Source organism: Pezoporus flaviventris, unplaced genomic scaffold (assembly GCF_033815535.1).
Source record: "Pezoporus flaviventris isolate CSIRO_AGI_PZ_B2104156 unplaced genomic scaffold, CSIRO_AGI_Pfla_v1 ptg000090l, whole genome shotgun sequence".
In the NCBI taxonomy this organism is placed as follows: domain Eukaryota; kingdom Metazoa; phylum Chordata; class Aves; order Psittaciformes; family Psittacidae; genus Pezoporus; species Pezoporus flaviventris.
The window spans coordinates 2,817,501-2,833,079 of NW_026892638.1; the positions used below are offsets into that span (position 1 = coordinate 2,817,501).

At 41.6% G+C, this 15,579-nt stretch overlaps 1 protein-coding gene across 1 annotated transcript in view; it reads right to left on the reverse strand.

Annotated features, from left to right (window-relative positions):
* TBCA (tubulin folding cofactor A) overlaps window positions 1-13,514 on the reverse strand; it is a 29,742-nt gene extending 16,228 nt beyond the window's left edge. The window contains 3 exon segments of the mRNA XM_061475744.1: window positions 11,961-12,087; window positions 12,090-12,179; window positions 13,382-13,514. Coding sequence (XP_061331728.1) covers window positions 11,961-12,087; window positions 12,090-12,179; window positions 13,382-13,514 — 350 coding nt within the window.
* Window positions 13,515-15,579: the final 2,065 nt, after the last annotated feature.

Consider the following 15,579-nt stretch of genomic DNA (forward strand, 5'->3'; position numbering starts at 1 on the left):
CAATCTTTACCCTATATTTTCAAGATAAAGCCTCTAATTTTAAGAGAGTAACGATTTAAAAACCAAACAAAAAACCCCACCCAAATAAAATTCCTATAAAGAGTATGTATTTAAAAATTGGAAATAAGACAGACACAACCTAGAGATAATAGCATAATACATTTTGAAGCTGGATCAAATATTAAAATAACGCAAAATATGTAACAGTTTCATGTTTTAATATATATATGTTATAGTTTCCCTTTCTAGCAAGTGTCACAGTTCTGTGGACTATTAAGAAGTGTGCAACTGCTTTTAATTCAAAGCATCTGGCAGATAATTAAGGTACCAACTAGTGACTGAAATTTTCCTTTTGTTTCCCCACTTTTAAAATAAAACTACTGTCCAAAAATTTTCAAGTCCTTCCTCTTCTCAGACATCCAGAGTTAAATAAGTAAAAACTGACAAACAGATGCATACAATTAATATTATCTTATTGTCATACTTCAAGTATCCATTTATAATAGTCCTTTTCAAAGTTCAGACCTCCACATAAATGTTCAATGGAAGCAAAGACTCCCACATACCCGATTTAAATCTACTGACAACAAGCTTGTTTTACTCAGTTATGTTTCATGGCCCTGAAGCAGAAGTCTACACCCCTAGAAACAGGAAAAAAAAATAACCCAAACAAAATACTAGTGTTTTACTATCTTCTTCCAGTCTTTCAAAATGAAAAAGTAAAAACATAAGATGCAATTATTCTGGACCTTGTCTCCAGTGCCAGCCAGTAGTTAACTATTACGGAAAGAGTATAAAGAAACAAAACAAGTCTAAAGTGACATTTCCTGTGTTATAGCTGCCTCTAGAAATCAACTTAAGGACTTTCTAACACTGAAGAACAAAATTAAACTCTCAATGTTTAATACGCAATAGGTCAGCTCCTGGCTGAGGCTGCTGCCCTTTCAAAATCCTTTATATGTTTGACTTCCACATCACTTAACAATAAATTTCAAGTTTGTATGTTCTGTGTACAAAATGCAGTTTTATTACTTTAAAGCTGCAGACCAAACCCTGAAGAGCTCGAAAGGCTTAAGAGAATCTTAAGGTAGAAAGAAAAAAACTGAAACACCACTAATAGTTCCTTAACTACCTTTTCCATAACATTATGATTTACTTCCTCCTCTATCTTCTACTCACTTTCTCATCTATCTTCTACTCACTTCCTCTTCTCCACTTCAGCTCCCCAGGCTGAAGAGCAAAGTAAGATAAGATGGTTCAAGATAGTCTAAAAGCCAGCCACTGCTGAACAGAGGTCTTCCCCACTCCTATCCCAGCACTAATGCTCAAATGATCACTCCAGGAACCAATTCAGTTCACCAAAACAGCAGGAAATTAACACAGTAAGAACAAAAAAAAAACAAAACAACCAAACCAAAAGCTGACAGGTTTTCTCCTGGGTTAAGCAAATTGAGCAAGGCCAGCAAAAGGTTTGACTAGCATCAGAGACCAGAGAATTGGAAAGAAGAAGAGGAAAATGAGACCTCTGAATTAGGATGACACTGATTTCTGAAAGGACTTCACTTCTGCTCTGTTTAGCTACTAGTGGTTTAGACTGCTCTGACTTGTGGCTGCTGAAAAAGTCTCAAATCCCCCTCCTTTCTCACTCCCCAAAGGTACTAAATTACCTACTCTGGACCATTCAAGAGATGAACACCAGTGTCATCTCCTGTAGTTGCATCATTATCACTAGCAAGTACATCTCTGGTCATAGGAAGGGCACACATTTTCACTGAAGGCTGACAGATGAAAAAAGTATGCACAACATGAGTTTTCTGAATGTATAATAAAATCAAGATCCTCCCTGCTAGGCTGACAAAAATTCCACCTTCCTGAGCCACAGCTGCAGGAACTACTAGTGGATGGCTAAAATAAAAATTGTAAAATGGTACAAGGATAGAGCAAGCACACACTACTACTCTTTATATGTCTCTCACAACCTCCAGTGATTTCCAATAAATCAGATTCTATATGAGCTAGAATGTCACTTACATGCTTAAGGCACCAAATAAGACTGCTCTCCAGCATTAGAAAGACCAACACGAGAAAAACTTCCCTGGATGGACTAAGCAAGCTCAGTGGAACTCTGAAGATGAGAAGGAATTTCTCAGTTATGCTACTGAGTAGCTTCACTATTGAAAGGACATGCATCTTTTCGAAACCAATGTTACTATTAACCACGGTATATGCTAATATGCCATAGATTCAGCCTAAGCACACAGAAACCCCAAAGCTGACAGCATGTATTGGCTGGATAATGAAATATCTATGCTGACTTAGTAAAACCTAAAAATCCATAATAGTGGAACTGTAGAGGGTACAGTGCCTTTTTTTGTTGTTGTTGTAGTATAATAAATTCCATGTATTAACACTACGCACAAGTATAGGGCAGTAAAATTGGCACTGTGCTAATTACTACCTGCAAAACTTAAAATATCCAGTCTTAAATATTCCAATTACTTACGCACATTCTTGGGTTCACTAAGGCTACATAAGCACACAGGCATTACAGACTGGGGCCTACAAGGAAAAGTCAGGGAGAAAGATGATGGAAGGACTAATTTTAATACCATAAAGTGCCATGTTGTCATAGCCATAAGTGACTACTGTCTGATTTGGACAAGATTTCTAGTTTATACATTCATTCTCTCACCATAAGAAAGAAACTTTCTCTTTGAAGAGTCAAAATGTGACCACACACAAGTATGCACGTAATTTTTAGCCCTCAGGCATCTACAGCTTAAATAACTAACTTACCATGACACTTAAGGTTAACTTTGTAAGCTTGGCTTTTGTGAGGAATTACTACTGTGAACACAATGAAAAACAGGTACAAGGTTTTTTTTTTAAGACAGAAAAATATTTCAAGTCAAAAATGACTTGATTTTTTTAACATTTTCACAGCAACTCCACTTCCAAAGACTTCTCTGAATAACCAGGGTTTCACATTCTGCCCTTGCTTCTCAACACAGTTATTTCCCTGCTTTTGCAATACACTCATATAGGAATGCAAGAGCAAGGGACTTTTTTAAATCCTTGCCATAGCCACAACTGAAGTTTCCTTTTTGCCCTGCTGAGAAAGTCTGCCTGGCTAGGGCATCCCTGAATGCAGGCAGCCAGTGGGAGCATGAAGGAGTCGAAGGAATGGAAGAATCCAACAGATGCAACCAGGATGAAAGTGCTTAAGTTATGGACTACTCAAAAAGCAGAGAATGATGACTGGGGATCATGATTTTGCTGAGGTACAGAAAGAAGCAACTTGGATGGTCATGGACAATGAAGCGAAAGGCTAGTCCATCAAGAAAGCTGAAAAAGCATTTCAGATGGAAGGAAAACAAGAGCTGGAGAGAAGTGAAAAGTTAATCAGCCCATCGCAAATAGGTTCTGGACTGGCAAAAATTCAGGGAGAGAATGGCATGGAATGGAATAGGACAGCTGAAATTTGTAAATGCTAAGGAGCCTGAGATCTTTGCTTCTAGAGAAGGAAGAACAAAAAATAGGACCTCTGACATGGTAATAATTGGAGTTCCACAGATCTCCACTTCATTTTCCCTTCTATTACCCAGTCATCATCTTCAGTCGAGACTTTTGTTTTGGACGAAAAGCAGAGAATCAAATTCCTCTTTCCCTCCCCCAGCTGGGGATAAACTGGAAGTGCTACAGTAATAAGCAAAATTAAACAACATACTGTGTGTATAATCAATTCACAATGCATCAGGAAAGAGACCTAATACAGTTTTAAGAAAATACAGTGCACCTCCTGATCCAGAATGAGTTTTCCACCTATATAATACATATAATTTAATAACTCACAGTCAAGCCAGGCTGGATTATGCAGTTGTAACTCATCTTTTGTACATAAAGCACTACCACAAATCTAGTTTGGTTTTTGTTTTTTTGTTTTCCCATAGATCCACATTCTAATTCAGTACAAAGTGATTACTTGTAACTGGTTTATCCACATAGATGAGTACGTGGCTCCATGCCATGAGTAAGAATGTAAAGAAAAAAGTATGTACAATCAAAACCAAGACAAGAGTACTACATGCATGCATAATGGCACGAAACTAGGGTTGCCAAGCAACTGTAACTACTCTATTACCAAGCTTCTGAAAGAGTGCTTAAAGAATTTAAGGCTGCAAAGACACAGTTTTGCATATGTTCTTGCCCTTCCCCCTTAATATCCATTACCAATGCATGGTGATAAACCTGATGCACAGCATAGTTTAACCAGTTAAAATGATGATGTCAGTAGATTACTTTGGTCAGCATGGACATGCACAAGACAAATTTGTCTCAGAGGGGAGAAGATAATTGTAAGCACAAAAAGCCCAAGATGCCAGAACAATGCCATCTACCTGGACTTATGCAAAGCGTTCGACACAGTCCCACACGACATCCTTGTCTCTAAATTGGAGAGACATCACTTTGATGGATGGACCACTCAGTGGATAAAGAACCGGCTGCATGGCCGCATGCAAAGAGTTGTGGTCAATGGCTCAATGTCTGGCTGGAGACCAGTAACGAGTGGTGTCCCTCAGGGATCAGTGTTGGGATCGATCTTGTTCAACATCTTTGTCGCTGACCTGGACAGTGGGATTGAGTGCGCCCTCAGCAAGTTTGCCGATGACACCAAGCTGTGTGGTTCGGTTGATACCCTGGAGAGAAGGAATGCCATCCAGAGGGACCTCGACACGCTTGTGAGGTGGGCTGATGCCAACCTCATGAAGTTTAACCATGACAAGTGCCAGGTCCTACACCTGGGTTGGGGCAATCCCAGGCACAGCTACAGGTTGGGCAGAGAAGGGATTCAGAGCAGCCTTGCATGGAAGGACTTGGGGGTGTTGGTAGATGAGAAACTTAACATGAGCTGGCTGCAGTGTGCGTTCACAGCCCAGAAAGCCAACTGTATCCTGGGCTGCATTAAAAGGAGCGTGACCAGCAGGCCAAAGGAGGTGATCCTGCCCCTCTACTCTGCTCTTGTGAAACCTCATTTGGAGTATTTTGTACAGTTCTGGTGTCCTCAACATAACAAGGACATGGAACTGTTGGAACAAGTCCAGAGGAGAGCCACAAGGTTGATCAGGGGACTGGAGCACCTCCTGTATGAAGACAGGCTGAGAAAGTTGGGGCTGTTCAGCCTGGAGAAGAGAAGGCTGCGTGGAGACCTTATAGCGCAGTATCTGAAGGGGGCCTATAAGGATGCTGGGGAGGGACCCTTCATTAGGGACTGCAGTGACAGGACAAGGGGTAACAGGTTAAAACTTACACAGGGGAAGTTTAAATTGGATATAAGGAGGAAATTCTTTCCTGTTAGGGTGGTGAGGCACTGGAATGGGCTCCCCAGGGAGGTTGTGAATGCTCCATCCCTGGCAGTGTTCAAGGCCAGGTTGGACAGAGCCTTGGGTGACATGGTTTAGTGTGAGATGTCCCTGCCCATGGCAGGGGGGTTGGAACTAGATGATCTTAAGGTCCTTTCCAACCCTAACTATTCTATGATTCTGTTCTATAGGTTTCACTAAAGGCTTTGATGTCTTTTGAGAAGAGGTAATGAGATGGAGAAAGGAATGTAAAGGAGGCAATCTTTTAAAGATCTGCCCATTACTAGTTTGAATTTGTGAGACACTTCTAAAAAGGAACCAGTGTTTAGGTCTGCTGAAAAAACAAATTAAATCAAAAATCATAAAAACCAAACAAACAAGGAAAACTAAACAAAACCACAAAACCCAAACAAAACAACACAGTGCTCTTTTCACAGCTTTTTAAGATACCTGTGGACACTGTTTGATATTGCTGAAATTTAAAAGAAAGCATACATTAAAATACACAGGGAAATAGGAATCCCTTCATGCAAGTAATTTTCTGGAGATGAGTCAACTTGCAACTACCCTTCAGCTAATTATATGGGCTGGTGACTATGTATGCCACAGATGTTAACTCAGATAGCACTAGGTAAATGCAGGTGCCCTCTGTCAGCGAGGTCCAATAATGCAGTTGTTTATGTTAAGTTAGTAACTCTAAAAGACCAAAGCAGCTTTCATATGCAGGCCAGCTCTGGACTTTCTGCTCCCAATTCCAGGACTACTACAAAAGGTACTTAAGACATATCCAAGTAGCTCTGAACCACAATAACCACATTTGGCTAGCATGAAACCCAAGTTTAAGACTCCAGGACTGAGCTGCTGATAAACCTAGACAACAAATGCACAATGCTCCTGCACTCTGAGAATGGTTATTTAATTTGGATAGAGTCAGCTTGTATCCAACAGTGCATGCAATACATTCACCCTCTTGAATCCCTGAGCTCTTGGGTGTGAAGTGTACAGATATTAAATTGCATTATCATGCAGACTCAGTATAGCTGAACAGCTTTGCAGATCATTCTTCAATACCTGTATAACATAACATAACCCATCCCTTCCCATTAATTGAGCTAACAACCAGTTGTTATAATTAGAAAATTGTATGCAACAAGAACTACAAAAGGAGACATGAGTTTCTTATCAATATATTGATGCTAAAAATGAGAGCTAGTGCCTATGGCTAATGGAAAACAAGCAAGTAAGCACCCATCCATAATTCATATGGTGGACAGAAGACTGAGAAAAAAAAAAAGTGATTTACACCAGAAATAGCAGATTTCTTGAGTAATAAGAAAGTGAGCTACTTCTGCACCTGAATTAGTCAACCTACATCAAAAGGAATATCCGTACTCCCTGCAATAATTCATATTTGCACAAAATACATCCTGAGCTCACCAGTAAAATAATTTAATTTAAAAATAGGCCAACAGTTTTGTGCAACTTGCAGAGCTTCCTGTGCTTGCAGAAAAAAAAAAAAAAAAAAAAAAATCACAGTGTAAATTGCTTGGCAATATGACGATATTTTACAAAGAATAAAAATAGCACCAACACCAGCACGACAGGAAAAGAACAATCTTGGGAAGATTCCATAGTTTAGGAAGGTGGTTTAAAAAAAAAAGAGTTGCTTCACAAAAATCAATACACTTCCCCCATAGGTTCATGATGTAAAATTCTATAATCAAGGCTTGTAGATTTGTAATTATGGTATGTCAGCCACATTTAAACAAGAGTGTTAAAAGATTGTTAAAGTTAAACTAACACAATTGCAATGTGAATTGTCTTAGTCTCATTCTAATCTACTGGTGTCACTTCCACTTAATCAGATAGAAGCTATGGGCAAACGTCAGTGCTATTTTCACATAACTCAACTTACTTTGTTTGCAGTAGTTTTTAAAATCACTGCCAACCTGAAATAAGAATAAGATATTTTCAGAAAGACTTTTCTAATCAATTCCCTCACTAGCCAGCATGTTGTCTGAGTTTGGATTTACTAAGACTATTTTGAAGTAATTAAACCAGAAGTATTGGTTGTTAGAATATAAGCCACAAATACAGCAAACATTATTCACGCCCATCAAATTTACTTTTTCTGAATGACAAGCTAATGAAAATAGCAATCACCAAGAGCCTGGCTATCAGATTTGTCAAAAAAAGCAAAAGGCTCTCCCTATTCCTAGTTTATATTTCCTTCACTGATAGATAGCAATATAAGAAATGCAGGTAAAGTACCCACAACCTACAATATTGTCTCTTGAGAGGGGCACACAAAAAAAATCATATACAGCTAAAAAAAAACCCAGAGCAGAACAGCTGCTTTACTCTTAGTTTGAAAAAAAGTGATGAATTAGGTGACTAACAAGAGAAAAGAATGCGCTACAGCAGGTGATTAAAAAAGACAAATGAAACATCAAAAAAGTTCAATATATCCTAAGAGTTCTTGACCCTTACCTTTTTTTGATATACTCTTATAGCCTGACCATTGAACATGCTTGAAAAATCAGTATTACAGGCAAAATTCAATGTACTTTTCTAAACTGGAAATGCAGAAAAAAAAACCTAAGGAAAACCAACCAAAGTGTTAAGTCAGTCACTTTATGGCTTATTCAATAAGCCTCTATGTGAATCTTCTCACACATCAGAAATACCTACAGAGCTGCCATAGTCCAAAATAAGAGGACAATGTTAATGTCCTAAATTGACTCAAGTCACATGCATGCCTACTGTAGTATATTATATAACTAGGCTTTTGGTTGGAGAAGGAACAGGAGAGTGGGACTGAGCCTTCTTGTATCTGTGTTGACAACCATTACGGAAGTGGGAGCTGCTGACGTACTGCTGTATCATCTCCCCTGCAGGGACCGTAAGATAACATTCCTTTTTTTTTTGAGTTACTTTCACTTACAGTAGTATGCAAGCTGCTGCAGAGTAACTGCAGATGCACATGTAGTTACCGTATAGCAAACAGAAGCTAATCTGACCTGTTTATTCACACATTCTCCAAAACCAAATCTGAATCCTGTCACTGCAAGTGTAACATTCCCCCAAATGTTTTCATCCCTTTCTTTGTGCTAACCCTGAAAGTTGTATAGTTGCATGGTGAGCTGGTCCAGGCAGACCTATTCTATCTTTTTTTCAGTCCAGGTGTCCTGGGTTTAGCATTAGCAGTCAATTTTTCTCCTTGGTAGCTGGTGCAGCATTGTGTTTTGACTTTCAGCCTGGGAACAGTGCTGATAACACCAATGTTTTCAGTTGTTGCTAAGTAATGTTTATCCTGACCAAGGACTTTGTGAGGCTCATGCTCTGCCAGGGAGGAGGAGAAGCTGGAAGGAAGCAGAGACAGGACACCTGACACAAGCTAGCCAAAGAGGTATTCCATACCACAGCACATCATGCCCGGTGGGGAGTAACTGGGAGTTACCCGGAAGGACACGGGGTCTTCTGGGTCAGACTCGGCGGGTGGTATCTTATTCCCTTCCCTTGATATTTTCTCTTATTGTTGTCGTTGGTGGTAGCAGTGGTGATTTGTATTGTACATTGTTTACTGGACTGTTTTTGTCTCAACCCGTGGGAGTTGCACTCTTTCAATTCTCGTCCCCATCCCTCCGGGAGCGAGGAAGGGGACAGCCCCCAGGGGGGGTGGGTGGACACGGGCCTTGATTGCTTCCAGCCCAGCACCACTCACTGGGAGTGAGTGAACGAGCTGTCTGGCTAGGTTTAAACCATGACACCAGGTTATTTTTGAGTGGATCAGCTCCCTGGATCACTGTAACCACACTAATATCCAGTGGGAATTTAAGCAACCTGCTCTGTAACCAAAATATACAGATGGGTGCTCACCTAAACCCTCTAAATCCTTGTGCAGGGCAAAAAGGAGAAAACTCTAACACAGCCCCTCAGATGTAAATTAGCCTAAGCCATCATGGACCAACATCAAGTCTTCTCCTGTCACAAGCAGCAACTGTTTCAGCTCAGAGGAATCCCCACCTTACAGTATCCCTGAAACATACTGTAACTTATTAAGCATCATTTTTAAGAGGCTGCAGACTTTGTATTAGGCCTACAAAATAGTTCTCAGGAATAGTCAGACATTGCCTGAACTTGTGTTGGCCAGCCTGGACAGGTCTTTTTTACTTCTTTAACTGTAACCACTGTTATGACCAGGTAACAATTACCTGATTTGTTGTATTGTTTGCTCAGCTTTGTACAGTTGGGCAGTATAACACTATTGTCTTGATTTTTGTTACTAACAGAAATGAGCTCTAACTTAGAATTTTAAAAAGCAGCATAAAAGATCAAATCTTATGAGAGCAGAAGCATGAGATGACAGGAGAGCCCTTAAACACACAGGCACAGGAAGATGCCGAAATGCCCCAGTGCTATAAACAGTTCATCAATAGTCAAATATTGGTCAAAGGAGTGCAATTCTGAGACATGGTTAAAACCAGTTTTAGGATAACAAAACTATTCAATGCATGTAAAGCACACCATATGCAGTCAATTCAGCCAAAAAGTGGAGAACCAATACGAACCAATGAAGGAGAACTAAGATGTGCACTTTTTAACATGCATTTCTAAATGCAGACTCAGAAGTACAAACCAATCAACATCATACTCCTCTCAATAAAGGATCCGGGATGCTGATGACTTGCTTGAATTTGTCTCCTCCCCACTACCAAACTGAGCCAGTGGCCTTAGGACCCAGAGACCCAGCAAAAAAACCTAATACATCAGGGGAAATGTGCTATTAGGAACAAAGTAGAGACATTAGAAACATTGTATATATTAATTTTGCCTGTATTTATTTGAACTGTGCTAGTGTCATTGTAGCTGTACTAATATCCATCAGGAATATTAGTAACTTACTCTGTAACTTGGATGCAACAGACTTGTAACAAAACCAAAGCCAGCAGCCATGGACATCTGCAAATCAAGTGAACAAACAGAAGAGCCACACCAACCAGTAAACTGCTCATGCAGGACAACAAACGCTATTAAGTTTTAACCTCTTGTTCTCGGCTCTCTCAGATTCACTTAAGCTGCAGAAACAGAGAAATGAAGAAAAAGAACATGCAAGCACAACAGACAGTGGCAGACACTGAGCTAGCTTCCCATGCAGTTATTTGCACAACCAGACTTAGCATCACTAGGTCACTTCCAGGGGGACATGGCCACAGGGAACAGGAACCCAACTTGAAAATGCAGACCTGCACCAGCTCTGCTGGGGTCTTCCCATAGTTGTTCATTACCTAGTAAGACTTCCCAGTCACTGTTTCCTAATCTACAAATGAGAGGAAAAATCTTATTCGGGTAACTTTTGTGGTGATTTGTCATTAAGTAATGGCCATCTGAAGTGCTGTTCAGTATTACCACACAGTTCTCTCACTAAAACTGTCAAACAGCATCAATAAGACAGTTGTGAAACTTCCACAAACTACAAAAATAAAATTGTGTCTTATTAGATACAACAGCTTTCTCAAAAGTTTCTAGCCAAAAAAAGCTATACTTCTAGCTAACAAAAAGAATACACAGACTGAAACTGGACCTTACAATCATATAATCAGTTTCTTGCTTATGGCAGTACTTGAGAACTGCTCCCCATTGGGAGCCTAGGAACAAAAAGTGCTTGTGTCCTGAGTAAAGAGAGTGATAAATCTGTATCCACTTTACTCTTCAAGTCCAGCCTTTTGAAGCTAATTGGGTATTAGAAAGTGGGTCCATCTTACTGTTACTAACTGAAAGTAGATAGGCCATAATACAACAATGTATGAAACTGGACTATTTAACATCCTGACACAGCACACATACTGATTCTCTGGCCTGAGCCAGAGCAGTCTTTATAGGGTGTAGCCTTAATAAATCCCACTGTGACCAAATATTTCAAGTCAAAGCCTTGTGTTTACAGTGACAGTAAGAGGGATTCAGAGAGATAAAACTGCAACTTTTTTTTTTTAAATTAAGACTGTGTTAAAACTAGGCAAAGCCGAGACTCAGGGGATGAATTTACCATCATTTTTGCAGTATTAGGTTTCAAATTAGAAACAACCCGTTTAACATTTGGTATGTGAGTAAGACTTCATGCCTCGGCAAGGTGTCCAGCGAGACTGCCCCGTACACTGACGGGTATGACGGCGTGGGTCCCCTTGGCCCCCAAAATCATTACTGAAACAGAACAATATCCCCGTTTAACTGTCGTCTCGGGAAAGAAAGGCTCCCGACGGCGGGGAGCGAAAAGAGAGAAGCCGTCAGCCATGGCACAACTAATGCCAGAGCAGCCGCCCGGCACACCCCGCAGCCCCACCCCACCGCCGCCAATCCCGGTCCCTGCCGCAGGCACGGCCGGCTATGCTCGAAGTCCCCTGGCAGAGCCCCGCGGCAAGGCCCGCACCCCGCTCGAGGCGGCGGGGGCCGCCGGTAAAGCTCTCGGCAGAGCCAGGCCCGAGCCCTCCCTCTTCTCGTCCCCTCGGGATCTCCCACAACCGCTCCCCACGGCCAAGGCGCGCGTCTCCGTGGGGCGATGGCCCCGGCGCCCTCCCCCGCGGCGGGCGGGCGCGCACCCACCGCCTCACGACGCCGATCTTGATCCTGATCTGCTTCAAGCGCGGGTCAGCCATGGCACTGCTGGCGACGAGCGGCGCAGGAGCGGAAGGCTCGGAGAACAAGACGCTGCGCCGTGACTGCGCACTTGACCCGCGCATGCGCCAAGGCGGCAGCTTGAGCGGCATCACCGGCGGCGGGGGCGGTGCTACGCGCTTACCGCTCTTGCGCCGCCTCCTCCGGCTCACTGGAGGTGTCGCCATGGCGACGTTCCGCGCCGGGTGTGGCCGGGCCGGGCCGGGCCGGGCGGCTGTGTGTCGGTTGCTGTTTGCTCGCCGAGCACCCGCAAGAGAAGCGTGATTCCGCACGAGTTATTCGGAGGCGGTGTGACTAGTGCCACGGTGGTGCCAGGGAGCACGGCGTGACCTTTAGATCCAGCTCCCAACCCGTGGTGATGTGGTTAGCATAGCTAATACCATGTTGTGGGGCGAGCAGCCATTCTCTGAGGACAACCGGATCACGTATTTGTCCCTCTCCCCTCGTTATCAGGCCCTGAATGTCTTGTGCACTAAGCAGACAAAGGAAACGGATTTCTTCTTCCCCTTCCTACCAGCCTCGGTTCCTGGGCATGAGGCCGATTACTCCTGTCCTTACTGTCCTTGAAGGTCCCAGGCACCCAGAAGCTTGGTGGTGTTGATGACCCTGACACAGAACAAGGATGGTAACAGCACCAGTGCACCGTCTGTAAAATCAAACACAAGTCCTAACCGGGAACATGGACCAGAACTGCTGCTGGACAGGGAGTAAGACTAGGACCTGGCCAGGACACCTCTACTGTGTCTTCTGCTTCCTCCAAAGAATGAAGGAGTGACTCGTATTCTTTTGTATGATTTGAGTCTAGGTTATGATTGTCATGTTGATACAGCAAACCAGTTATTAAGAATTGACCTAGTTCTCAGAGGGTCCAGGTGAAATTGTAAGTTAAACTGTGTTACAAAATTCTGTACTATGCTACTTATAAATCTTACTACACTGATTCTGCTTGTAGAAACCTTGTGCCATCCCAATCATAAATTCTGTGCTATAATAACCTTTAAATCCTTTAAAGCTTTAATTGTAACTACAACTTAGTACTGTCATCATTCTGCCAAGGTTCTCTAGAAGAACCTATCTGCCCCTTTAGTGTCAAGGGACTGATTGATAGAAGCAAATAAAGAGGCATCATTATCACTGACAGCTCAGCTCCAGACTTTTAACTGTCTCAAAGCTCAAGAGGTATTTTCTTTCACAATTGTACTTAGCTGAGGCTAACCATTAAAAACCAAACCAAAACAAAACCCCTTTGGGTCTGTGTTTGAAAAAAACTTCCTTATAATGAGCATTTAAGTTGATAAGAAAGAAAAAATAGCTTAAACAAATAAATAAAGTTAAAAACAGTGGAGTACAGTTCAGGAAGGTCTGTGGAGGCCTTTGTTTTTCCCACATCCTTTCGTCCTGTGTTAGCCACTTGCCCTGGCTCTTGACACTGTCAGTGACCAACATCTCTTGAGAAAACCTCTCTCCACGGGAGGATGTCATGTTGCTTTTGATGACATGACAGTTACAGTTCGTCAGCCAACAGCCATGGGAGTGCAGCTGGCACCTTTGGGTCCTGTTCAGACATGGAATAGAGAGAGCCAAGATTGCTCAAGTCTGCGGGGTTGTGTCTTATCTGCAGAGAAGAACAAATGTGATCCCTGTGACAGAACACAAGTCAGGGACCTGCAAGCTGTACCAGCCCCAACACAGCCTTAGCTCAGCAGGTTGTCTCTGCAGGGAGACACAGGTCCCAACATCAACAGCCTACATAACCCTGTGAACAGCTATGACCTGGAGGCAAGTTCACAGATGTATTATGTATTTGATGTGCAAACCTGCCATTTCCCATGCAGGAGGAGGAGGAAGGAAAGCAGCATCCTGGCAAGAACAAGGGAAAATGCATCACCTTACTTTGACGGAAATTCAGATCTTTTTACTCTAGCTTTAGAAAGCTGTATTGAATCATGCTGGGGTTGAAGCTGTTCTCTAAACAACCCCAAGGCAGTGCGATTACACTACATACCCTTTGAAAATACACACTGCTGCAAGGAAAGCTGCATTACCACTGTGCACCTATACATCAATTATTTTTTCAAAAATAGTCTTTGTTGTCATTTCTATACCTGACATAGTTGCTCCATAAGTGAGAAGGCTAACAACAAATAACAGTACAAAAATAAAAATTGCCTAGAAGCAACAGTATTAAGAAAAGTAACTAATGTTTCCAAGTGCTACAATGTTTTATCTCTAGCCCTGAAGCATTAACTTACATCACTGGCAGTCTTTAGGCACAGCTACTGTATCTTAGAAGTAGAATACAATTATTTTCCTACAGCTAATTCAGATAACAGCGGATAATATACCAAAACTTAGTTAATATTTAAGCATATATGATGATAAATTGAAAAAAGTGTGAATGGTGGATGCTGAAGTATACATCTAAAAAGTGTTTGAAGCATGATCTACTTCGTTTGCACTAATACATGTTTGTATTAGTACCTGAAAAGTATAAATTAACACTTCAGTAATTTTATTTCAAAGGGTCTGTATATCTGAATATCAAGGAAAATATGTATACTGTTTTCCAGGACAGTCACTCCTTTTTTAATTAAAGGATTATTTTTTATTCCCAACTCCCCCCCCAACCCCCCACCCCACCCCGACCCCACCCCCCCCCCGGACTCCTTTGAAACAATTTTTAGCTTAGGCAGTCGTAGATATGTTTCTATTTAAATTAGTAACATCGCACCAGAGTTGAATACACTCCATTATGAAGATTATGAATCCTATTGTATCTTTTACATGGTACAGAAACTGTTGATTTTTCAAGGAATTTGGCATTGTTCTGCTTGTGTTGCATCTGGTTCAAGGTTTCTCATAAGATCTGTTGACTCAGTAATTATGTGCATACTGTTGCATAGAGGCAGGTGCCTAAACCTAATTTGCCAATGGTCTAGCTATGCAGATAGATGGAACAAGTAATTCTGTACGTGGCACCTTATGCGTATCATTACATATTCTCCTGTATTGCTCCTTCCAAGCACATTACATGTAAAGCTGCAGCTGCTGTGATCAGCACTGCTGATATGCAGTGTCATCTGGTCATATCAGCTTTCACTTGGCTCCAAATAAGGAATATTTCCAAAGCAGTCTGTTACATGATTTTCACAAATTTAGTTGTGCGGGTGTAATTGTCACTGCCAATATACTATGCCTTCTGCCTAAAAAATCTAGCTAAATCTTATTTATTTCTTCTGGATAAGAGCACATTTAGTGTTTACTGATCATTCCCATTTCACTTAAGAATAAAGGACTGGAAGCAGCTAATCTGCCTGATGAGCTCAGATCTCTGCCTACATAAACAACTGGTGTTTAATAGGTGTTTAATAGAAAATGTTCACAGTGCACCTAATTCGCATGCAAGGAAGCATGCCAGGCTGCAAAGCCCTGCTAACAACTCATAACATTCTCTGTGAAAAACAGCTTAAAAAGTTAATGCTGCATATATGCTTTGTCACAAGAAAAGAGTGGACAGACTCAAAAGCATTACAGTATGCCACAAGTC